At 39.8% G+C, this 24724-nt stretch overlaps 1 protein-coding gene across 4 annotated transcripts in view; it reads right to left on the bottom strand.

Moving 5' to 3' along the window:
- The window catches only part of MPP7 (MAGUK p55 scaffold protein 7), a 222762-nt gene that overhangs the window by 79559 nt on the left and 118479 nt on the right, over positions 1–24724 (bottom strand). For all 4 annotated transcript variants that reach the window (XM_055544022.1, XM_055544021.1, XM_055544023.1 and 1 more), the window contains exon 4: positions 1886–1963. In XM_055544022.1, coding sequence (XP_055399997.1) covers positions 1886–1963 — 78 coding nt within the window. The remainder of the gene's footprint in view (positions 1–1885; positions 1964–24724) is intronic.

The following is a 24724-nucleotide window of genomic DNA, read 5'->3' as shown; positions in this document are numbered from 1 at the left end:
GGGTTTCCAAAAACCCACAGTAGCTTGCTGTTTAGAGCTGGGGTAAAAAGAACGAGAATGCCCCAAAAAGAGCAAATGATGTGAAACTTTTATTATGTTTACCTACACAGTCTGTTACATATAAAGTAGGTTAATCATAAAATGACTTATAATAGCTTGACAACTATGCTGGTCCCACAGATCCTGACTGTTCTCTGACCAGGATTATAAATTCCCATTGGTCGCTTCCAGCTAGAGAAAGGAGCAGAGCTTGGACCCTACCTGGTATTCTTCATCAAGAGGGGCTTTTTATCAAAATCACTATGCAATCTTAGGCTCTAAGAAGGATCATAACATTTTCATAAGAAGAAAAGCAAGATTCAAATAGGAAAAAAAAAAAACATTCAAAATATGAAAAATGCAGCACAGAATGCAAAATATGTACATATATTTTCATTTAAAAACCCTTCTCAAAACACTGCATCAAATTTCCATTTGTCCCTATAGTTTCTAGCAAGTTAAAAATAATTGTTATCTTGGGAAAGGACTTTTCTCTAAATGAGGGGTGTAATAATAAATTATACACAGAAAATAAGACCAGATAAAATTGATACATTCACTGAATATATTTCAAAAGGTACTTTTCCTTTTTCAAGGTAACAATTTTACAAAATTTTTAATTTACAAAAAGATACAAAGGGCTTTTTACACTTTTAAACATTTAAATACACTTCTGAGATGAATTACAAAATGCTAAGATTATATTTGCACAAAAATCTCTAACTTAAAAAAAGTGCAATATGTTGTAACATGATTGGGCCTCAATTACATTGTTTTATAAATAAATATTTCCCCAAACTCTCAACAGTAAATGTTTTAAAACTAGTTTTCAAGGTTTTCCCAAGTGTCAAGTGTTTAGGTTCTGCAACTCAGAGGTAAGCTTCTTCATAAAACATGTATATTGCAACATCCTTGTAATTTGCAATCTCTGTAGCTACAAATGGAAGAAAAAAATGTTTGGGAACTCAACAGAAAATATACAACTAGGAGATTCACCATACAAGCTTTATTTTCTACTAACAAAGAAAAATCAACCTCTGAAGATGGTTAGTTTTTGTTTTTATAATTATTATACTTATAGCTCTAATCTCTTACTAAACTGAACTATAGTTTTATCATTGTAGTTTAAAACATTAAAAAACAGCAGGCTGAAGGATGTCACTAAAACCAGCTTCCACACCACATGTGCTTCCTGTCCAGCTTAAGTGTCCCCCTCCAGTTTATCCAGGTCTGTGCTCAATTCATCTGAGTCCGAAAGTTAACAGTAAGAAACAGCAAGTTAGTTCCCTGTTCCACATTTAAAATAAAATTATAGCTACAGGAAATTAACTACTCCATCAATGCCAACTGCAGCTCAAATTTATTTTTTGGTTATGAAGGTAATTTGGAAAGGTCTCACATCCATAAATCATTACCATGCTTTATAATCCATTTTAAAAACAACCCTGTCTTTTTATGTATTTCATCCGCCTCATTCCTATGCTAGCATCTGTCGTTTTCAGGACTGTCAGCGATAGAGCCATCTCATTTGTCTCTATTTCTCCAAAGCATTTCTCTTGCCTGGGACTTTCTCAGACACTGACAGCTGATAGCATCTCTACCCACAGAGGCACAGCCTAAAATTTCTATTCTGTAGTTACCAAGGCAGGACTAGAGGGCATCTCCATGCAAAATCTTTAAGATAGGAAAGTGAAGGAAAATCAGCGTAGGGTCAGTGTAAACTCAGTGGTAAACTCAGGCCTTTCAGTTTGCAGTCCCAGAGCACGCGCATCTGTCCGCACTAGATGAGTCCTACCCCCGGGGATCGCGGAGGACGAGTCCCCCTGAGCTGGGAAGGCACACTTACATCATCGGCCAAGGCTGCCGCGCCCTGGAGGATGGGCACAGGGTTCTGCTTCTCGTAGTAGTGAAGTTTCTCATGAATCTGGAAGAAAGGCAAACGAATATAAGTTCACCTGCTAGCGAACCACCTGAGACATTTACACATTCTGATCATTTCAATAGAAACTGGTCTCCTGAACATTCTAGACAAACATGTTTCTATAAACCCACAGATGACAATAGCTGTGCATAATTCATCTAGCACGACACTTCCATGTTTGTAACATGAAGTCAAGCTGGGGGTGGGGGGTGGGATTATCGTGACACAGAACTCATGCGAAAATGAAATCTTTGTTCCCCCCAAATAACCATTAGTTTTATAAAATCTTTAATTTCTAAAACATAATTGCTTCAATACTTCGAGCAGTGGTCATAGGTTATATTCCTGCTAAAAACATAAATTATGATTAAAGCTAAGCAAGAAACTGGCAGCCACATCCTGACAGTTGGTGTGTAATAACGGCCCAGAACGAAGAACCAGGCGACGTGCAGACTAAGGCCCAGCCCTCCAGGAAGACATCTCACCCAGCACAATGCTCTTTCACTCCTTTTTTTTTCCCCTCCTGCACCCATTCAAACTTCTACAAAACAAAGGGATTTCTCATAACTAGAGACATCTCTCATAACTATTCAGCTTCCGTTTTTCATTTTGGAAAACCAGTAAAATTCTCTTAATCAGGATAATTTTATTCTTCATTTCCCATCACCATTACCCCAGGAACACAAAAAAATATATTTTAATGCATTATAAGCCAAACTGAGTTCCTTAAAAAAAATAATCTAGAATGATAGTTAATAAATTTAAAAATACAAGTAGAAAGATAGTTACGAAACGAAAGGTGCTTTGACAAATGTATAACTCTCGGCACCTGAGTGTAATCTATTTCAGCTCTTACATGGGTGCCTTTACATTTTATGCTTGAAAATATACTTTAGCCTCTTTGTATTTACATTTGAGATGACTGCTCCCCCACTTATATATGAAAAACGGTTGTATCTCATGATTTCCTGTTTTTAATAGGTATCAAATAAAATACTCTCTTAATTATGCTTGAAACTAAGCAAACTCTCGTAAAAAGTCTGGAAGACAGATTTTATTTTGATTAGCCAGATGCTATTGCTAAGAGAGGATTTTCTTACCTTGTTGGCAACCGCAATGCAGAGCATCAGGGAAAGAGTTTTGACACTTATGATATTACCAGAATGATCAAGGTAACGTTCTTATTTAACATCTTGGAAGCTTGCAACTTTTATCATATTATGAAAATAAATTTTAGAGAATACAAGCTATGAAACAAGTAATAGTTGATTTGAAGAAACTATTAAAGTATACTCTAAAATAAAAACCAACCATCCTAAAAGTTAAACTAATTTTGCTTAAATAATTATCAATAATTAGGTCACTTGAACAGATACTATCACAGAATACTAAACTTCCTTGCTCACAAAACTCATCTAACTGTATTGCAGTTACTTGTTTAAGCGTCCTGCCTTCCCTCAACAATAAACCCCAAGGCTTATCCAAATCAGGCTTTCACCATATGCCTGTACTACCTCAGACTAGTCATTAGTATTCTTAATAATACGGGCTTCAATGAGTTTAGTAGATTTTAATTCCGTGACCCTCACAAGAACACTGAAAGGTCGACAGCACTGTCTTACAGATAAACAGATACACAGTTAAATGACTGGCTGTGGTCCCACAAATAGTAAATGGAAGAGCTGGGATTTAAAACTCAGCCATCTGGCTCAGCATCAGAGCACTTAATCACTCCACTAGTCTGTCTCAGACTAACATCTCATCTACATTCTCCACTGACCTCATTCACAGCTGAGTGAATGTGACAGAAAGGAGGCTGGACAGAGAGGTGACAAATCACAATGGCTATTGCCAATGACAACAGGATGACTGACAGTTCCCGTCCACCCCTCCCCCTTGGTTTTTCCTTTCTTCTGGTTGCTCATTTTTCTAAATTTATCAAACTACTATAATTATAACCTAAAATTACATGCCCCAGATAAGTGCTTTATTTCTTCATTTAATTTGCTTCTTCTGAGTGTCTTTTAAAAACAGCTTCCTCTTCCTGCATCATCCTCTCTAGATCCTCACCCAGGGGTGTAAGAGTCCATCCCTCCTTGCCCATCCCTGGACTCTGTACTATACTAGCAATATTTTAAATGTTCTCCTAGAATTTTCAGATACTGGAAACCCTTTGTTCACAGGTGTGCTACTTCAAAACATAATTTTAAAAATTAAGTCGGTTAGCAAAGTAAAAATTACTCTAAATAATTTTGAACTGTTCACTGTTTCCAAACATGGAAATTCTGTTTTTTTACTAGTATTTAAAATGGCTGTTATTCAGTAGCTCAGTCGTGGTCACTCTCTGCAACTCCATGGACTGAGGCCCGCCAGGCTTCTCTGTCCATGGGATTTCCCAAATAAGAATTCTGGAGTGGGTTGCCATTGTCTTCTCCAGGGGATCTTCCTGAGCCAGGGATCAAAGCGACATCTCCTCCATTGCAGGCGGATTCTTTACCACTGAGCCACAGGGAAGCCCAATATACTAGGAACAAAACTTTAAAACCAAACTGATGTAAAAACTCTAATATACAAACAGGTAAAATGTACAGACGTGACCCCAAGGTTCACAAAGAAACATTCTGAGGCTGGACCTGCCCTGCTTGCCCAGTAGCTGAGTCACTGGCCATGGGGTTCCTGGACTGAGCACGGCTAGTGGATCTGAGGAACTGAATTTTTTATTTTCATTTAAAAATTCCTATGGGACCAGTGGCTTTTATATTAGATAACATGGCATCACTTTATATTATTCACTCTGTAATGCCCCAGAAAAGTTTATGCTGATATATAGTTTGGCAAGTTCCCCTGAGGGGTAACATTCTAGAATCCAAAAGACAGATAAATAATCCAAGATGTCCTTTAGCAATAAGACAAATAGCATCCCTTACTAAATATAGTGGATTACCAAATCTGAAAAATCTCACTTATTTTAACTAAACATTTCCCTTTGCAGATTCAACTACATAATAAAAGTGTACTTCGTTTTTCTCCCTTGAGGAATAAGAGAGCAAAAATGGAAGAAACTGAAGATAGAAAGAAGCTAGGGGTTAAAAAAAACTGGACAGAAGAGGAAACTCTGGTTACATTAATTTCATATGTTAAAAATATATGCAATTATTCAAAAAAAATCCTAAAAAGGAATGGCATGTGTTAAAATGTTTACAACACACTATTAAGAAAAAAGGACAATTCAAAACATATATATATTTATGCTCCATTAAATAGTGTTCATAAGGGCTTGTTTTCTATAATTATATTTCTAAACAGAAGAGAAGTCATTTAAAATAAAAATCATTTCTAATGTAACCAGGTCTTACAGGAAAGTTCTAAGTACCTTTATTTACATTCACATCTTGAAAATAAATGTTCAATGTTTGTAAGGAAATCTGGTGCCAATATTCTGATTTTGGTACATGTACAGTAGAAACTGCCTTAAACAAGCTTCAGTAAATAAAGCCTGACTAGTCTCGATGCAATCATTTGTTTTAAATGACGTCTCAATGACATGTGGAGGTAAACTGCCAAACACAGCCGAGGTTATCTGAATGATAGTAAATAAATCCAAGTTGTAAAATCCTTTCCTTGCCTTCTATTATGAGTATTAAAAAGCACTGAAAAGAACCACACAGTAGTTTGAATCTCTGCTGTGTTCAATCATAGTACTCATCCAAAAGTGGCACGTGTTTGCATACAGACACTACATGCATGCACGTGTGTGCACACACGCCCCATCTCCCTCCTTTATTTAAAACACAGAGAGGAGGGAATTCAGTATTAAAAGAAGACCCATTGGTCACAATGACAGCCAAGAATTACACATGATATTGTGTAAAACATTTTTTTAAATGAAAGTATTCTAATGGCTGAGACCCTCTTTTAAAACTAAGAATTTAATCTTTCTCCAAAAGGAAAAAAAAAAGCTTTAGCTCAAGAGAAAAAAAAGATGAGGAAGAGAAGTTGTGAATTTAAAACTAAGAAAACAAGAGCGAGCAGAGGCAGCGGTGCCACCTGCGCGTCCTCCCCTGCGTCTCACATGCCTCGTCTCCCTCTCAGGGCTACTTTTCTTGGCTGACACCTCCAGAAAAAAACAAAAAATGTTATAAAACTGATGAGAGTTGAATGCTTGTTTTATTCTTGCTTTTAAGGTGATAAACTTTGGCTTCACAGCGCCATAGACACTATCTTGTGAAATCAGTATCGACACGCTCTAAATTTACTAAGAGTCTTTTTAGAGAATGAATGCTCAAATCCACAAAATGTTTTACAGTATATACATACTGTTTTTCCTATCTGACCAATTAATATGAGTTCTCTTTAGAGGTTTCCAAATACCGACCCATCCCTGTATTCCCACCATGAACTTCATGTGTTACAACATATTGTTCTTTTAATCAGTGGAGAATTCCATTGACCAATACTTTATTTAGAATTTATGCATCAATATTCATAACTAATACCGGTACTTCTTTTGGTCCCTACTGGGTCTTTGATATCAACGCTACACTTTGATTATTTTGAAACTATGGAAGCTTTCTCCCTTTATGTGCCCTGCTGCCACTGCTGCTGCTAAATCGCTTCAGTCGTGTCCGACTCTGTGCGACCCCACAGACGGCAGCCCACCAGGCTCCCCCATCCCTGGGATTCTGCAGGCAAGAACGCTGGAGTGGGTTGCCATTTCCTTCTCCAGTGCATGAAAGTGAAAAGTGAAAGGGAAGTCGCTCAGTCGTGTCCGACTCTTAGTGACCCCATGGACTGCAGCCTACCAGGCTCCTCTGTCCATGGGATTTTCCAGGCAAGAGTACTGGAAACATCTAAATACCAGTGGAGTGATATCTTTCTTAAATATTTGATGGTGTTCCCCTGAGAAACCAGCTGACTCTGGTATTTTGACATTTTATTTCCTCTGCTTTGTTAATAGCAATTCCTCCAATTTGTTGTTTCTATGTGTCCTAGGAGGTGCAGAAAATACTATTCCCTAGAAAGTTACCCATTTTTGTCTGGCTTTAAAAAGAGCTATCTGGAGCTACTCAAACAGAACAGTCTCTTAGAAGTCTGTAAATTTACTCCATAGTTTTTCTCTTGTTACCATTTCTTATTTGGTGTTTGTACTTTTGATCTACACTCTCGATATTTAGTAGGACCAAACTTCTTAGCCCTTTATTCCTATACAAAGCTTTTTGGATCCCATAATCAAAGAAGAACCAAGTAGGTATGTCTGAATTTCATTCTCTCTCTGCATCCTGGGAGTTTTCCTGAGATCTAATTTCCCTTTTACTTTGCTCTTTTAAGCCTTGTCTAATCTCTGATGAACCTAGACACAGAGTTTTTTGGGTGATTTTTTCTTTTTTAATGACTATACTTTTTATTTCTATAGTTCAAAGAATTTGACAGATCTTTCTGTCCTCTTTTCCTACCACCAGTTATTATGATCAAGGCCTTCTTTTGTGACTAATATCACTTTAAATGTCCTTATTTTATAGACTATACAACATTGATTATATAGAGTGCTTAGGTTTTCATCTTGCTGTTGGTGGTGTCTGCTGATTAGACACTGAAGATAAACTATATTCTCAAACGCTCTGTAATTGAGGGTTGTTAGAAGTCTTCAGTTGGGTGTTATATGAAGGAGTCCTAGGTAAAAGGTATCAGATCAGATCAGATCAGTCGCTCAGTCATGTCCGACCCTTTGCGACCCCAGGAATCACAGCACGCCAGGCCTCCCTGTCCATCACCAACTCCCGGAGTTCACTGAGACTCACGTCCATCGAGTCAGTGATGCCATCCAGCCATCTCATCCTCTGTCGTCCCCTTCTCCTCCTGCCCCCAATCCCTCCCAGCATCAGAGTCTTTTCCAGGGAGTCAACTCTTCGCATGAGGTGGCCAAAGTACTGGAGTTTCAGCTTTAGCATCATTCCTTCCAAAGAAATCCCAGGGCCTTTACAGAAATATTTTTTATTTGCTTCCGATAGGTGACATAGAACCATCACCAGCCCCTCTGCTTAATTTCACAGCCCAGGGCGCTCGGATTTTGTAGGTAAAAAACTCAAACCCCAAGCCATGAACCAACCAACTCAGGGTTATAATTCTTAAAGTAGACTTTCTTCTGTTCCTACCTAATCCCAAGAAGAGACAGATCAGATTCCTCACCCTCCCCCTAGAAAGTGACTCAGAATTTTCCTTCCCTGCCCATTCACTAACAGAGTAACCATTTTCTCTGTTTCTCAATATCTCCTGCAGCCCAAACATCAAGACACTGGCCCCCTACCCCACCTCTGGCCATTTCCCTCATCACAGACACAACAGAAGCTCAACAGCCAGTTTACCTGTAGAGCATTACGTTCCCACCTCATTTCTAAAACAAGTGATTCTCCTTTCTTTCTTACAAGCTCAGTAATGTATTTTTTAAAAGCTTGCGATTCTTACCCAGAACTTTAAAGAACTTCTTGTAAGAATTACAAGACTGGGTCAGTAATTTAATGTAAATTAATTCTGGCATCTAATAAAGTAGCATCCGGTTCCCTTGTGTGATATTATTAGAAAAGCGAGGGGGAAAAAAATCACTTTTTGCTTCTAGGAGGAGATTCTAGGTACCTTTATATTTGAACTTTCATGAGTAATTAGGTGAGATCCATTTTGGTCAGTGTTTCTACCTGAATAGTTCATTTAATTTGAATTAACTTTTTGATGGTTGCAGGAGAGATCCTTACGTTTGTCTTCCGACTGTTGTTCTCTGTGACATGAGTTTATGCTTGTGCTTACAAGCACAGCTAAAAAATAGCACTTTGAGCCTGTATCTATTCCTGGGACACAGCCAGAAGAGGGAGAGGGGAGCCCTTGCTACTTTGCCTGCAATTCAGGCCAGGATGTTGGCAACATTGCTACAAAGATTCTTATAAGATACATGGGATAAAGTGGTTGTAAATACCAAAAAACAGTTTTTAGGCTTAAGATAAATTATGAAAAGCAACAAACTTGATTTTGGTTGACTATGTAGTGCTTCTATTTGAAATTACTTCCCAGAACTTTCTCGGCAGATCGGATTCCTTTACTTCCCAGAACAATATTCTAGAGGGAGTAGCCAGGGCATTAAAGTGTCTTTGGAATGTGTTAGTGATTCAACAAAAACTGAACTTGAATTATTCACTCCAGAAGTATATAAACCATCCAATATTTGTACATACCTCGTTCATTCTTCCCCTCATAGTGAAATGATCAGATTTGCCATTAAAAAAAGATCTGTTATTTCAATAATGATTGAAAAGCCAGGAACTGCTAAATGTTCATCAGAGAGATGGAAGATGGTATCGCGAATGGCAGATGGGGTAATGTAAGGTCATGGAACTGGGACAGGTCTCAGAATACAAGTAGCAATGATTATGTTCTAGGCTTACTTGGAGTTTACATGTTAACATGCAAGCACTGTCATTACAGCTCTAAAAGAAAGTCTTCATGTTTCATATGCTGCCACTTATTCCCCTAATGTGATGTTACCAGGAGGTGGGTCTATAGGGGGTCATCAGGTCAGGAGAGCAGAGATCCCCTGAAAGAGGTTAGTGCTCTAAAAAAAGAGACCCCAGAGGGTCCCTCCCTCCCCCTCCTTCCCCAGTCCACAGGGGAGAACACAGAACAAAATGAGGGATGTTTACGATCCAGGAAGCAGGCCCTCACCAGACCTCAAATCTGCTGCAGCATTGATCCTGGACTTCCAGCCTTCAGAACAGAATAATGATAGTACCTATAGTACCTATTATTGTTGTGTAGTGGCAAAGTTGTGTCCAACTCTCTGTGACCCCACGGACTGCAGCCCACCAGGCTCCTCTGTCCATGGGATTTCTCCAGGCAAGAATACCGGAGTGGCTTGCCATTTCCTTCTCTAGGGGATCTTCCCAGTCCAGGGATCAAACCTGTGTTTCCTGCATTGCAGGTAGATTAGTTACCAATGAGCTACCTGGGAAGCCCTAAAACCTATGACATAGGGGTATTGTGAAAATTAAAGTAACCATTAAAAGAGCTTCACAGTGTCCCTAGAAAATAGAAAATACCCCCAAAATGATAGCATATGTCCTGATTTTCCCTCAGACCCTCCACTAACATTCCAAGGAGAGGACACACTAGTTTCTCCTTGACAATATCACATCGCACACACATAAGATACAGTTAATGCTTGAAGATAAAACGTCGAAGCAAAATTACCACCTTGGTGCAAGCAGGAAACACACGTTTCTGATTAAATGCCATCCCCTATCCCAACATATCTTCAAAAACAAAGTAAAAGAATAAATGGACTTGAATGAAGGTAGTGGCCACAGGGTTAAGAAAGCCCGGGTGAACGCAAAAAAGGCAGATGTTAAATCTGACCACAGCAAGTAGCAAATGGAAAGAGCACAAGACCCATGGGATTTCCTGGCAGAATGTGGTCTGTGATGAAAAATGTAAATGGGCACATTTGTCCCCATGTGAAAAAAGGATCCATGTAAAGCAAGCATCACTCTGGATGCCCTGTTCCCAAAAGAGAAAGTCCTGTCTTTCGGGAGAAGAAAGGACAAACTCCTCACACAGAAAATTAACTGCTAGACTGAAGGGTTCTTGGAAAAGGACAGTGGCCACCAGAATTACTTCAGAGACCACACCAAACTAGCCATCATGGTTGGCTCTCATCTCCCTATGGGAATTTAAAGACCCTTTGCCCACAACCCCAAGTTCTGTTGAAGTTGATGAAGGAAACGCATAGTTTTGAGATGAACTAGGATCTGGTAAAGAGAGTGCAATACATTCCAACGTGACTATATGGAAAACAAGTGTTAGAATCCAGACTTCACTCACAGTAGAAACACCCAGCAATCATAAATTAGTTGTCACTTCCTTACTCAGATCTATCTATGCTTTGACACTGCACTTGAGATTAAGGGTAGGCTGCCAGTGCACCTTGAAATTCAAAGTAGCTGGGCTCCTGCATGGCCCAGCCCCTACCTGATTCCAGCTGGAGCTGTGCCCCCAACAAGTGCCAACCACAGGGACTTTATGCTAGTTCCTCACCCCCCGGGCCTCCTCCTCCATCAGGGCATTCACTCTGCCTGCTATGCTGCTGAGCTATGCGGGTGCCCACACACAGCTTTGGGTCTCAGCTCAAATGTCACTTATACAAAAACACAGCCCCTGAGGGTTCCACCCACTCAAATTAGCACCCCCCCACTATCTGTCCTGATATTCCCCCCCTTTTTTGATCATCACCCTTACCAGATTTCAGATTCACTGAAAATTTCTCTATTGGCTTGCACCTGTCCCCATGAGATAATGAAATCCATAAACTAAGGGCAATGTCCCTCGAGTTCCTACTATATCCTTCGCTCTTAGTCCAATACCCCTCATAAAACAGAAGCTCAAAAGGTATCATTATTGTTCATGATAAAGGGATCTATGAATCTTGAAATCCCAGCTAGCCAGTAACATTCTAAGATCACAGTTTAAAAGGATGGTGTGATTTTTTTTCCTTCTTGCCTCCAAACTGATGTCTAGTGCCCATAGCTGAAGAAAAAGTGCTAAGTCCACGTGCATGCTAAGTCACTTCAGTCATGTCCAACTCTTTGCAATCTTATGGACTGTAGCTGACAGGCTTCTCTGTCTATGAGATTCTCCAGGCAAGAATACTGGAGTGAGCTGCCACAGCCTGCTCCCGGGGATCTTCCCAACCCAGGGATCAAACGCCCATCTCTTATGTCTCCTGCAATGGCAGGTGTGTTCTTTACCACTAGCTGTTGGAAGCTACCTGGGAAGCCAGTTAAGTCCACAGTCTAAGAAAATATCCAACAACTAGAAATGTATCTGTCGAGAGCTTGTAGAGGTGGTTGAAATGTAACCATCAACCATGGCTACTGTCCCATCTGTCCCTTCCCTGTGTGTGCATGTAGAGAGTATGTGTGTGTATGTAATTCTATATAAAAGACGACAAAGAAAAATCATCTTATCGAGACAGGAAAAAGAGAAAACTAGGAATAAGGAGTCTTCAGCCTAGCGAAGCAATCCTCTAAGAGAATCCCTTACAGAGAATGAAGTACAGATAACAAGATACTGAAAAGATACCCTCCAGCTCAGGCAGCCAACTAGTTGGTTTAGCCTTTGTGTCGATCTAACCAGAGGATGGAGAGCAATGAGAAGAGATGGCAGGATAAATCTAGAGTGGTGGGGGCACTCCCGCTTGGTCTGCAATGACATTTGGATTCCCTGGGTGCGTAAAGCTTGAGCTGCCTTGCTGGTAACCCAGCCAACTGCACAGCAAAGGCTGTCATCGCACCAACTGTGCCCCAGGAGAGATGCAACTTCTGTGTCCTTAACACAAAGAGATACACATGCCAGGAAAGTGTGTCAGTCTGAAAAGCAGCAACAATGTGGACAATTAGACAAAATATAGTGTCCCATCCCCCCCCACCTCTTTTTGGGAGTAAAAAACTCCCAAACTTGATCTCCCAAGAGTAAACCAGGCCTTCTCCCAAGGGAAGACAGAGAGAGAGAGAGAGAGAGAGAGAGATGAGGTGAGGGGTGGAGGGGAGAGGATGAGGAGTTGTGTGTGTGTGTGTGCATAGAGGGGTGAGGGGATGAAACGACATACTGCCCACCCCACCCCATCAGCTTGGCTACCCCTGGCTGGCCCTAGGGAAGGAAGAAGGTGAGATATAAATCCGATATGACATGGGAGCCTTAAACTGGTCCTTTAATACCTGAAAAGGTCTTGGGAGTTATAGACTTTGAAAGAAATTTTGCTTAAGAGATAGAAAAGCTAGTCTCAATGTAACAAAGTTTGGTACAGGGACTGAAGGAAAATTAAAACTGCCTTTTATTTGCACTGAGCTGTTCAATGCGCTGATAACAGTGGTTCCAACCAACTGCCGTCTCACACTTTCTGTATCAGATCCCCTTCGTCCTCTTAAAATTCACTGAGGACCTCAAAGAGTTCTTGAAAGTGAAAGTGTTACTCGCTCATTCGTGTCCACCTCTCTGAGACCCCATGGGCTGTAGCCTGCCAGGCTCCTTTGTCCATGGAATTCTCCAGGCAAGAATACTAAAGTGGGTTGTATTCCCTCCTCCAGGGGATCTTCCCCACCCAGGGATCAAACCTGGGTCTCCTGCATTGGAGGCAGATCCTTTACCATCAGACTCTTATGTGAAGCAGATTCTTATGTGGGTCTTTTCTCATTGATATTTGCAGCAGTGAAATTAAAACTAAGAATTTTTAAATTTTTAGTAATTTAGAATAACCACCATGTTAATGTTTTCATAAAATGCAAACATTTTCAGAATAAAAATTTTAGAAAGAAGTTATACTATTTTACAAATTTATCAATATCTTTCCATTTTGGCTGAAGCAGCTGAATTCTCCAGTGTGCCTCTGCATTCAGTGTGTTGGGACAGGTCACTCTGGTTGAAATACAAGAAGAAAATCAGGCCTCACATAAGCTGGGAGGAGGAAGTCATATTATTTCCACTGATTGTGGAGAGTCTTGGAACTCAGTGCTAGAGAGATGGCTACAGGTGATAGGTGTTTAGGGGTGAGCTGCAATGTGAACTCTGAGGCAATATCCGTAAGCCTCCCAGATTCCATCACAATTATGGACCTCCTCTGCCCTCCACATGGCCCTCTGTCCATGTATAATTTTGTGATTTCAGGCATTGTTCATGTGGAAAACAGTGCTTCAACAAGTTACGTGAGTTTTCCAAATGTTTACACATTTCACGGCACAACAACAGAATCATATTCACTAATATAACCACTGATCTCATGGTGTTGGCCAACACAGGTCTTCAAAATTCTAGCAATTCTTTGAAAGCTTGAATTTTTATCATCGGCAACACTATGGTGAATTGCCATCCCTGAAGTGACAGGCTGACTTCAATTATTTGAGAAAATGTTTTCCAAACATCACCTCATCTGAATAAATGTAGTTTCTATATTGGTCATTCTGAGAGATGCAAATGATATCCTATGAAAAAGGTAGCTGGTTTAGTTCTCAATCCTACAACTGCTCTGATCCAAAGGGCTTCTGAATACATCTCCCATCTTCTGTGTTACAAGGACTTGAGGGTAGAAAGACACGTCCTCCATAGTCGTAATTTAAAGCAATTAATCTTTTTTTGCTTGACCAGGCACATTCTTAATTAAGACTGACATTTGTTTCTTACTGTGTGTGCAGTAGTAAGAACGTAATGATGACCAAGTGGCATCACGTGGGACCACTGCCCCGACTTCTGTGGACACACCAGTACTCTTACCCACCAATGCAAACGCCAATCCAGTGATAAAAAGTAAACAACATCATAATATGAGTACAGAAACAGCTTTGACCTTGCAGACCTCTGAAAGTCTCTAGGACCCTCAGGGTTCCGCAGACCACACTTTGAGAATCAAGTCGCCACTATATAAAATTCTGAGTGCCTATGGCATCACTGACTCAATGGACGTGAGTCTGAGTGAACTCCAGGAGTTGGTGATGGACAGGGAGGCCTGGCGTGCTGTGATTCATGGGGTTGTAAAGAGTCAGACACGACTGAGCGACTGAGCGACTGAACTGAACTGATAGTAAATGAAAACAGAAGCTAACATTTTGTTAGCTTTGTGTTTGTCCCACCCACAGTGAACTGTTCTGACTCTAGAAAAACAATGTTAATATTTTCTACCTTACTCACACTTTCTTTGGGATCCAGCATTTGACCTGAAACTACAGGTCCGGGTTCCTGATACCTATTACTCTCAGAATGAGATGGTGCACACGTGCATGCAAAGTCACTTCAGTCATGTCCGACTCTTTGCGACCCCAGCAGACTAGCCCACCAGGCTTCTCTGTCCATGGGGATTCTCCAGGCAAGAATACTGGAGTGGGTTGTCATGCCCTTCTCCAGGGGATCATTTCAATCTAGGACTGAACGCGTGTCTCCAGCACCTCCTGCATTGGCAGGCAAGTTGGTTCCTGATACCTATTACTCTCAGAACCAGGTGGTACTTTTCTATAAAGCCATGTGTTCCAAGTCTGAAAAGTGGTGACGAGAAGCTTTAAATGAAAGACTGGTGGTGGTTTAGTTGCTAAGTAGTGTCTGGCTCTTGCGACCCCATGGACTGTAGACTTCCAGGCTCCTCTGTCCATGGGATTTCCCAGACAAGAATACTGGAGCGAGTTGCCATTCTCTTCTCCAGGGGATCTTCCTGACCCAGGGATCGAACTGGCATCTCCTGCATTACCAACTGAGTCACGAGGGAAGCCAAGTAAAAGACTAAGTATACTTTAAAGAGTTAAACTCTTGCCTGGAAAATCCCATGGACGGAGGAGCCTGGTAGGCTGCAGTCCATGGGCTGGTGAAGAGTTGGACATGACTGAAGTGACTTAGCAGCAGCAGCAAAGAGTTAAGCAGAGACACACAACAGGTTTCAGCATTCCATGAAATTTAGGTTGGCTCCATCCCTTAATGTCTCATTATTCACATTTTTGTCAGAGTCCTGACATTTGATGTCTTTCACTCTGGCCTGTTGCTGCAAATGTTAGTACCTTTAAACCTATGCAATTTATAACAGTGTCCCAGACCAAGTGCCTCTGGCATCAGCCCAAGACTGCTCTTATCATCTTCTTTTATTTATTGCACTGTTTCAAAACTGTTCTTTCTCTCACACATTTATGTAAGTTTTTCAATTTATATTTTTGCTTTTTACACATTTTTCTATTCTAAAATGCTCTTCTATTTTCCTGCTTTCTCCAATAACATAAAAAGCCATTAGCTTGTTCTATTACCATCACAGCCAGAATATTTTAATGTCCTTAAATAATTGTATTTGCAATTGTAGCAAATCAACAGCAAGTGTACCACATCTACAAAAATTATTTTCTTCCTCCTCTAAGTTTTATATAAGACACAGCTAACCACTTCTCTCTTATTCTTGGCAGAGTTAACTAAAATGTTTGTCTTTCTATGAAAAAGCATTTTTAAACAGAAAAACAAAGCTGCTAATATACATGAGGCTTTGCAGGCATGAATAATCAAATATACTTCTTGGTCAATAAGAAACAAAAACTTAAAATGACTGCTTATAGAGAGATGGTCCCTGGGTTTGCTGGAGAAATTCAGACCAAAATTACCATTTTAATCTTGTTCCAAAACAAAATTTTCCAACCACCTCAAAGCTAAATGTCCTAGACTTTTAAAGTGTAAGTTTAAGTATCTGTAATTTATTTCTAATAAAAAAAAGAACCCTCAATTTTCTAAGATTATTTTTCCAAATTTTCACTCTATTAAGTCCTTAGAACTGAAAGGGTATATGTGAAAACATCTTTATGGAAATGAAGCTATAAACCTTTTATGCCTTTCTACTAGCTTTAAAACTATCTCAGATACCAAAAGGTATATAAATATAAAATCTAATTATTTTTAAATGGTAGAGGTTAAAATAGAATTACTGGTTTGGTTTAGGCCTCCAAATTCCAAGTCACAATTCAAAATATAATCCAATTCAATCTTCAGAGCTGAATCCATCAAATCTTACCTCTGAACTTTAAAAGATGGAGCTGAGCTTCCCTTCAAATCAATTAAAAGAAAGCATTGTTTAATACTGAAACCTGAATGAAACAAGATCTCAAGAGACGCAAAGATAACTCTCTGCAAAAGCAAAAGAACCGTTTTCCCATCAACTTAATATTTCACGTGGAAACATCAACAATCCCAACTCCAGGACAGAAGAGCTTCCATTTTAGAGACGGTGAATTGTGTCCACCAATTCATCACCCCTCTTACTCAGGATCCCACTGAAATGCCCACACAAGCCACCAGGGAAGCCCTAGTTACAGATACTGAAATAGAACATTAACCTGGATCATTCATGTGGGCCCAGGGTAATCACAGGGTCCATATAATCAGGATGCAGAAATATTAGACAGAAGGCCATGTGATGATGGAAGCAAAGAGGAAAAAAGCCATGTGATACAGGCCCCAGGGAGGAGAACAGCACCTAAAAGCTGGAAAAGGTGGACCCCTCAAGGGTCCAGAAGAAACCACCCCGTGGACACCTTAATCTCAGCTCAGTGAGACTTCTGGCCTCCAGACTGTGAAAGAATAAATTTGTGTTCCTTTAAGCCAAGGAGATTGTTGTAATTTGTTGCAGCAGCAATAAGAAAGTAATACGTACAGGTTTAGGAGGCTTAGGAACTGCATCAGTGCAGTGGACTGCAGCATTTGCTCAGAATATTTACTTAGTACAGACAACAAAGCATCCTACGTCTTAAAAAATCCCCCAGCCCCAGCACCCAGCTTGTCTGAAAGGAGAAAAAGTTAGGAGATCTCTTCAGGCCCATTCATCCTATGAAGCCAGCAACCACCACGCTTAGACGGGGAACTTGGCCAAACCAACCATCTCCACTTGTCAGACTGGACTCGCGTATTTATAAAAGAAGATGCACCAAATTCATGATGAAAATCACAGAAGGGTAGTCACTGAAGACATGGTTCCAGTGGGTTGTTACACTGAACATGAGCTCTGTCCACCAGTATAAGGACAGGATGACTGTGGTCACAAAGATTTTAAAGGCAGCCAAAGTGCATCACATCAAAAACAAAAGAACCTGGGCATGACATCTTCCAAACATCATTCTGCTAAGCACTGACCCTGTCAGACCAATCAAAATAAATTAGACCTGGAATGTAGTTTCCCACATGGTCCTGAAGATCCTCATCTTCCAAGCAAACCAGCAAAATGTTCTCTCTTAAACAAAAAAACTCCTTATAACTTGTATGCGAATGTTTCCCTAATACAGTGTTCATGTTCAGTTTTGCTTGTTTGTGAGCCTCACAAAACAATGTCAGACTGTAAGTAGTTTTCTGGGACTTTCCATCCACACCCAACATGATGTTTTGAAAATTCACCCGTTTTGTTGTATATCTTCTAGATTTTTTTTTTGCGGCAGCATAATACTTCATTGTACAAAGAAAGCCCAAATTATTATCCGTTTTCTTTTAATGGGCTTCTGAGTTATTTCAAGTTCTGCTGCTGCTAAGAATGCTGCAAACATTTCCTGGCACACACAACTGCTGGGTCACAGAGTATAATTATTTTTAACTTGATGAGTTAATGTCAAATTGCTCTCTAAAATGGTGGTATTTAGTTACACCCCCACTAGCAAAATGTTCATCCACATATTCAACCAGTACTTCCTTTTAACAGAGTCTTAATTTTTGCCAGTCTCATGGGGTAAACAAATAGCTACCTCACTGTGCTATTAATCTGCAAGCCATGCTTACTGATAATTACATTTTCTATGTCTCCTGGTCCAATGGTTTTCTGTTGCTTTTACCCATTTTCTACTGAATTGTTTTTATTCCTCTTACAGGTAGTTCTTTAGATATTCAGGAAGTGAAACCTTTGCCAATTTTAAGTATTATATACCTATGGCTGATTCATGCTGCTATATGGCAGAAACCAACACAATACTGAAAGCAATTATCCTCCAATCAAAAGTAAATACATTTTTAAAAAAGTATTATAACTCCCAATTTGTGGCTTGTCTTTTCACTTATTTATGGGCTACTTTGACAAACCAAATTTCTTAGTTTTAATGTAGTCAAAATTTTCACATTATTTTTATGACAAATAGAATGATACTCTCCCATCTCCTCCAAAGATTTTCAAGTTTTGCTTCTCACTTTTGGATCTATAATCCACTGAACACTGGTTTTCATTATGAAGTGAGTTAGAGATCCAAATCCACTCTTTTTTTTTTTTGAATGCAAATTCTTTAATTATCAACATTTATTTTTTTTTTAATTTAATTTTATTTTTTAACTTTACAATATTGTATTGGTTTTGCCATATATCAAAATGAATCCGCCACAGGTATACATGTGTTCCCCATCCTGAACCTTCCTCCCTCCTCCCTCCCCATACCATCCCTCTGTTTTTTAATGTGGATAAATCAGGGTGACCCTGCACTTGAAGGTCTGTAACCAGGAACTCCTGTGTCCTTGGTTCTACCCTATGCCTGTATCAAGACCAGGCCATCTTCACAATGGAGATTTCATGATAAACCTTGATCCCTGGTAGAAGAAGTACCACCACCCCACCATCCCCCACCCTTATCTGCATCAGGAGATGCTAGCTCTTGTTGGCACTTTGCTGGTGTATATATACTAAAGCTATAAGACCCTGGGGAAACAAATGGCAACTTGACAATTCGGAGTCTTCCTACAGGAACAGGGCATCACTCTCTACCTGCTGTATCTTCTCTAGTTCAGTAAAAGCTCATAATTTCTTGTGTATAAGTCCAACATTTTTGTTGCATTTCTTCTTTGGCAACATGGCTTTTGCTGCAATTGTCAACAGGGTAAAAAAAATATTTCATTTTCAGTTGGTTGCTAGAGACTATAATCAACTGATTTTTGTGTACACCTTGCAGTCAGCCCCCCAGTGCTACCCTCTCTACTAACAGTCTGTAGAGGAGTTGGCTCTGTGGGGACAATCGCATCCTTGGTGAAGGATGACAGCTTTGTGTCTTTTTCCCACTCCTTCATCCCCTTCTCTTATACCTTTGATTAGGATCTCCATTACCAAAGAAATTTAAGTGATCATAGAAAATACTCTTCATTTATTCCGATTTTAAAAGGAATGGTTCTAATTTTTCTCCTGAAGAATATGAATTTCTTATAAACTTTGATAGATATGTACAAGAAAGTTTCCTCCCATTCCTCCATACAATCATTCCTCAGTATGGGGATTAAATACTGTTCCAGACACTGAAGATAACAAAATCTTCAGATGCTCAAGTCCTTAATATAAAATGGCAGAGTATTTGCATATAACTGACACACCTCCTCCCATATACTTTGCAACGGCACCCCACTCCAGTACTCTTGCCTGGAAAATCCCATGGACAGAGGAGCCTGGTAGGCTGCAGTCCATGGGGTCGCTAGAGTCGGGCACGACTGAGCGACTTCACTTTCACTTTTCACTTTCATGCATTGGAGAAGGAAATGGCAACCCACTCCAGTGTTCTTGCCTGGAGAATCCCAGGGATGGCGGAGCCTGGTGGGCTGCCATCTATGGGGTCGCACAGAGTCGGACACGACTGAAGCGACTTAGCAGCAGCAGCAGCTGACTTACAGCTTCCCTGGAGGCTCAGTGGTAAAGAATCTGCCTGCCAATTCAGGAGATGTGGGTTTGATCACTGGGTTGAGACAATCTCCTGGGGAAGGAAATGGCAACCCACTCCAGTAATTCTTGCCTGGAAAATCCCATGGACAGAGGAGGCTGACAGGGGTCGCCAAAGGGGTCCAAGGGGTCGCAAAGAGTCAGACATGACTTAGCAACTAAGACTTAATTACTTACATATGATCAATTTATATTATGCATCCTGTGTATTGAAATCCTATTGTAATGAACCTGTTGAATTCTCTCTCTTTAATAAATTTTTGCTTATTCATTTTGAGGCAGTTTTGTTGCATGTACACAAGTTTCAAAGTGAATAGTTGTTAATTCATCATTTTATAATGACCTTCTCCATCTCTAATACTATAATGGCATTTATTTCAACGTCTACTTTGCTTGACAGTATTATTACTTTCCCCACTTTTGGTTCAGTATTTGCCCTAATAATCATTTTCCACCTTTTTACTTTAAACTTTATGTTTTAGGGATGTTTCTTACAAATAGTATATGACTAAATTATATTGTTAATAGTCTGTGGGTTTTTCTAACTCCCAAGGTTAGTCACTTTTATACCTGTTGTGACTATAGTTCCGCATGAACTTTATGTTTACATCTCCTTGTTTCTTTTCGTACTACTTTTCTTTTTCTTGCATTTACTTTTGTATTGACTGCCTCATTTTCTTGTGTTGCTCTTTTTTCTTTTTTCTTGTTTTTCTTCTTTTTCCCCCCTCTCTGAATGGTTGGAAACTTATGATCTCTATTATGTGTAGGGTCACCTTACATTTTTCCATGCACCTTTAACATAAAGGAAACACCATCTTAATTACCATCAGAACACTACATGGACTTTAAAACCCTTTAAATTCTGTCATTTCCCTCCCAACTCAAATGCTACTGGGTCCAAACATGATGCTTACAGTATTCTAGCTTTGTCTTTATTTTAGACAACCAAGTCTGACCTTTCAGAAGTCATTTTACATAAACAATATTGTTTAGAGGGACACATATGATGGCATTTTTATTTGATCATCACACCTTACATCATCTCAAGTCATCCACTTCCATCTGGAATTCCATCTCCCCCTAAATCCATCCCTTAGCTGTTCCTTCAGTGTAAGCCTCAGGTCAGCAAACTTACTCAGTGTCCCTTATACTGTTGACCTTGAAAAATGAAGGAGTTAATCCACATATAACTTAAATTGTGCCCTCAGCATCCTTGGAGCCAACCAACCATGGACCTTGTAGGACTGCAGCATTTATTACTGAAAAATAATAAATATAAGTGGACCCAGGCAGTTCAAACCCACACTGTTCAAGTGTCAACTGTACAGCATTTTTATTCACTTCATTTCTAGAAAATAATTCTGCAGAGGTATGTCTAGGTTAACAATACTTTTCTTTCAGTACTCGGAAGGTTATTACTATCTTCTGTCTTATATTTTTTTATTTTGAGAAGTCTGCTAACACTTGAATTGTCGTTCTTAGTCCTTTCTCTCTGGATCCTTTTACACTCTTTTCCTTTATTGCTCTGTGGTTTCACAACAATGCACCTAGACATAGAGATACTTTAAAATGTCTTATATATATATATATGTATATATGTTGAATACACTGTGCTCCCTGAAGCTGTGAAATCATGGTTTCCTTCAGTTCTGGAAAACTTATAGCTACTCACTCTCAAGTCTCTCCTCATTCTTCAGATCTGCTTTAAAGTTCACTAATTCTCTTTAGTTGTATCTAATTCACAATCTAAGCTATTAAATCCACTTAGGCTTTTAATTCAACAGTTACATTTTTAGAAGTTTCATTTTCTACCCAAGTCTGCTTGTTAACCATTAATCTCTCACTATAGCTCATTTCTGGGACAGCATCCTTATATCTTTGTTTTCTCCCTTTTAGTTTCCTGCTCAGGTAACAGGCTGAGGAAGGTTGTTCTCTGACATAACTGCTGTTGTTGTTCAGCCACTAAGTCGTGTCCAACTCTTTGCAACCCCATGGACTGTAGCACACCAGGTTTCCCTGTCCTCCACTATCTCCCAGAGTTTGCTCAAGTTCATGTCCATGATGAGCTGTGATGTTAGACAGTCGGTGATGCCGTCTAACCATCTTATCTTCTGCCGCGCTCTTCTCCTTTTGCCTTCAATCTTTCCCAGCATCAGGGTCTTTTCCAGTGAATCAGCTCTTCCCATCAGGTGGCAAAGTACTGGAGCTTTAGCTTTAGCATCAGTCCTTCCAATGAGTATTCAGAGTTGATTTCCTTTAGGATTGATTGGCTTGATCTGACATCATTATGTAACAGTTATGTAATAAAACCTAATCACTCTGAACTGATGTAAACAACTTCAGCATCCCACAATGGTTGCAAAAGATAAACTTACAAAAATTCTAAGAATGTCACATTATATACAACAATACAAATAAATAAGTGTCTACTAGGTGTCAAGTAATGCGGGCTTCCCTGGTGGCTCAGATGGTAAAGAATCTGCCTGCAATGCATGAGACCTGGGTTTGATCCCTGGGTGGGGAAGATTCCCAGGAGGAGGGCATGGCCACCCACCCCAGTATTCTTGCTCAGAGAATCCCCATGGACAGAGGAGCCTGGCAGGCTACAGTCCATGGGGTCACAAAGAGTCGGACACGACTGAGTGACTAAGCACGATGTGACACATCAGGACCAAGGATATTCAGGGATAAAAGATAAACATAATACTTCCTTGAAGTTTATAGTACACCAGTTGAAAGGAATGACAAGCCACTCACTACCTACAATTAATTACAGTTGCTTTAAATCAATTTTTAAATCAATTGCTTTTTAATCACTTTTCTTCAAAAAGAAAATGAACAGATGTGAACAAAAGAAAAGAGAAATTGATGAAAACCAGAAGCAGGAAAGTCAGGGAAATTTTTGTGCCTGCTACCTCTAACTTGTCTTCTTTTTATTTTTAACCTCAGAATCCTAAGCTGTGGGAAAAGTCTATTTTCCTTATGGTTTTATATTTTAATAGCTAAAGAAAAACAAGTTCTGGGTAGGCTTGGTGGCAATAAGTGAAGGAAGCCAAACTTTGGAGTCAAGAACACTTCAGATGAGGCCAGAGATTTTTAAAAGTACAAAATATGCCATCGCAATGGAAAGAGCAACTAAAATTTAGCTGGGTCTTCTCTACACGTATACTGAAGTTTTCGAACAGGTTGTGGTTAAAAGAGTATGCTTGGGACCAAACTTTTTCAGCGTACCATATTTTCAACTTGGCAGGTAAAGTAAGAATTTTATGGAACCCTCAGACAAACAATGGAGAAGGAAATGGCAACCCACTCCAGTATTCTTGCCTGGAGAATCCCATGCACAGAGGAGCCTGGCGGGCTACAGTCCATGGGATTGCAAAGAGTCAGACACAGCTGAGCAACGAAGCACATAGACAAACAAATCATCAGTAATGCTTGCACATGGTCTATGTAAGTCTCAATTATGATATCCTACACTTGCACTGCATTTCTGCACTTTTGTTCAGTCTTTCTCCAGAGCACACTTTTGATAGTTTTGTAATGTCTTTCCTTCCTGGCCCATCTTACGTCCTGCTCATGTCCTGTTCCAGAGAGGGTCTCATGAGAAACAAGAGAGGGAGAGCGGCTGGCCTCCCCGTCTCATGCAGTTCGTCAAGCACCAAACTCCTTTACACCCCAGTGGCTCCACCGTCCCCGAGATCATTGCAGTCCTTCCCTGGACACGCTCAGTAGCTTTGCCAAGGCCAAGTCATCACTGTCCGGCAGCACGGGGGAGCATGTGCTAACATCTCTGCAGATTCCACAGACTGCCAGACTCAGATGATGCAATGGACTTTCACTGGCCTACAGAGAGAATGATGTCACAGACCTTGGCAGCATAGCTCCCTAAAGTTGCAAGATACCAAATCAAACTGTCCTAATGAATTTCAAGAGCATATTTTACCAAAATGTAAGTTAGGGACTTCAACACACCATGGATAATTTTAATATAGTAGAAATAAATATATCACTAGGTAAAATGTGTGATTTTGAAATACTCAAAAAAAAAAAAAAAGGAATACTCCTGGAACTGTATGAAAAACTGTAAAAAAAAAAAAAAAAAAAAAAAAAGGCTAGACATTATTCAATCCTCTCCCACTTCTGATTTATATAGGAAGATTAAAAACCTCTGGGTAGCACATGTATAAATCTTATTTCATTCTAGACTCCTGCTCTGTTTTCTACTTCGGCCAAAGCAGCTACTGTTCAGGTATCAAGAGTGTGTGATACCAACTCAGATAATGTGGGTATAACAAAATACTTGCCAACGAGAGGTACCAGAGAATTGCTTTTCCAGCTGAGATGAAATAATGCTTTTCATCAGGTTCCAAATGAGAAAAATAAACCTAATAAAATATTAAGGAATGCAATATTCCCCTAAAAAGGGTTTTCTGAGTTATAGAAATTATACCAATTATACTGATTGCTCCTTGTATATCTAATTACACATGTTCGCCAAAGAATGAGTCAGACTAGTAATAAACTAGTCCTATTCTCTACATTTTTCTTTGAAT

This window comes from Bubalus kerabau, chromosome 13 (genome assembly GCF_029407905.1).
Source record: "Bubalus kerabau isolate K-KA32 ecotype Philippines breed swamp buffalo chromosome 13, PCC_UOA_SB_1v2, whole genome shotgun sequence".
Lineage (NCBI taxonomy): Eukaryota > Metazoa > Chordata > Mammalia > Artiodactyla > Bovidae > Bubalus > Bubalus kerabau.
This window is presented reverse-complemented; position numbering and strand designations above follow the sequence as displayed.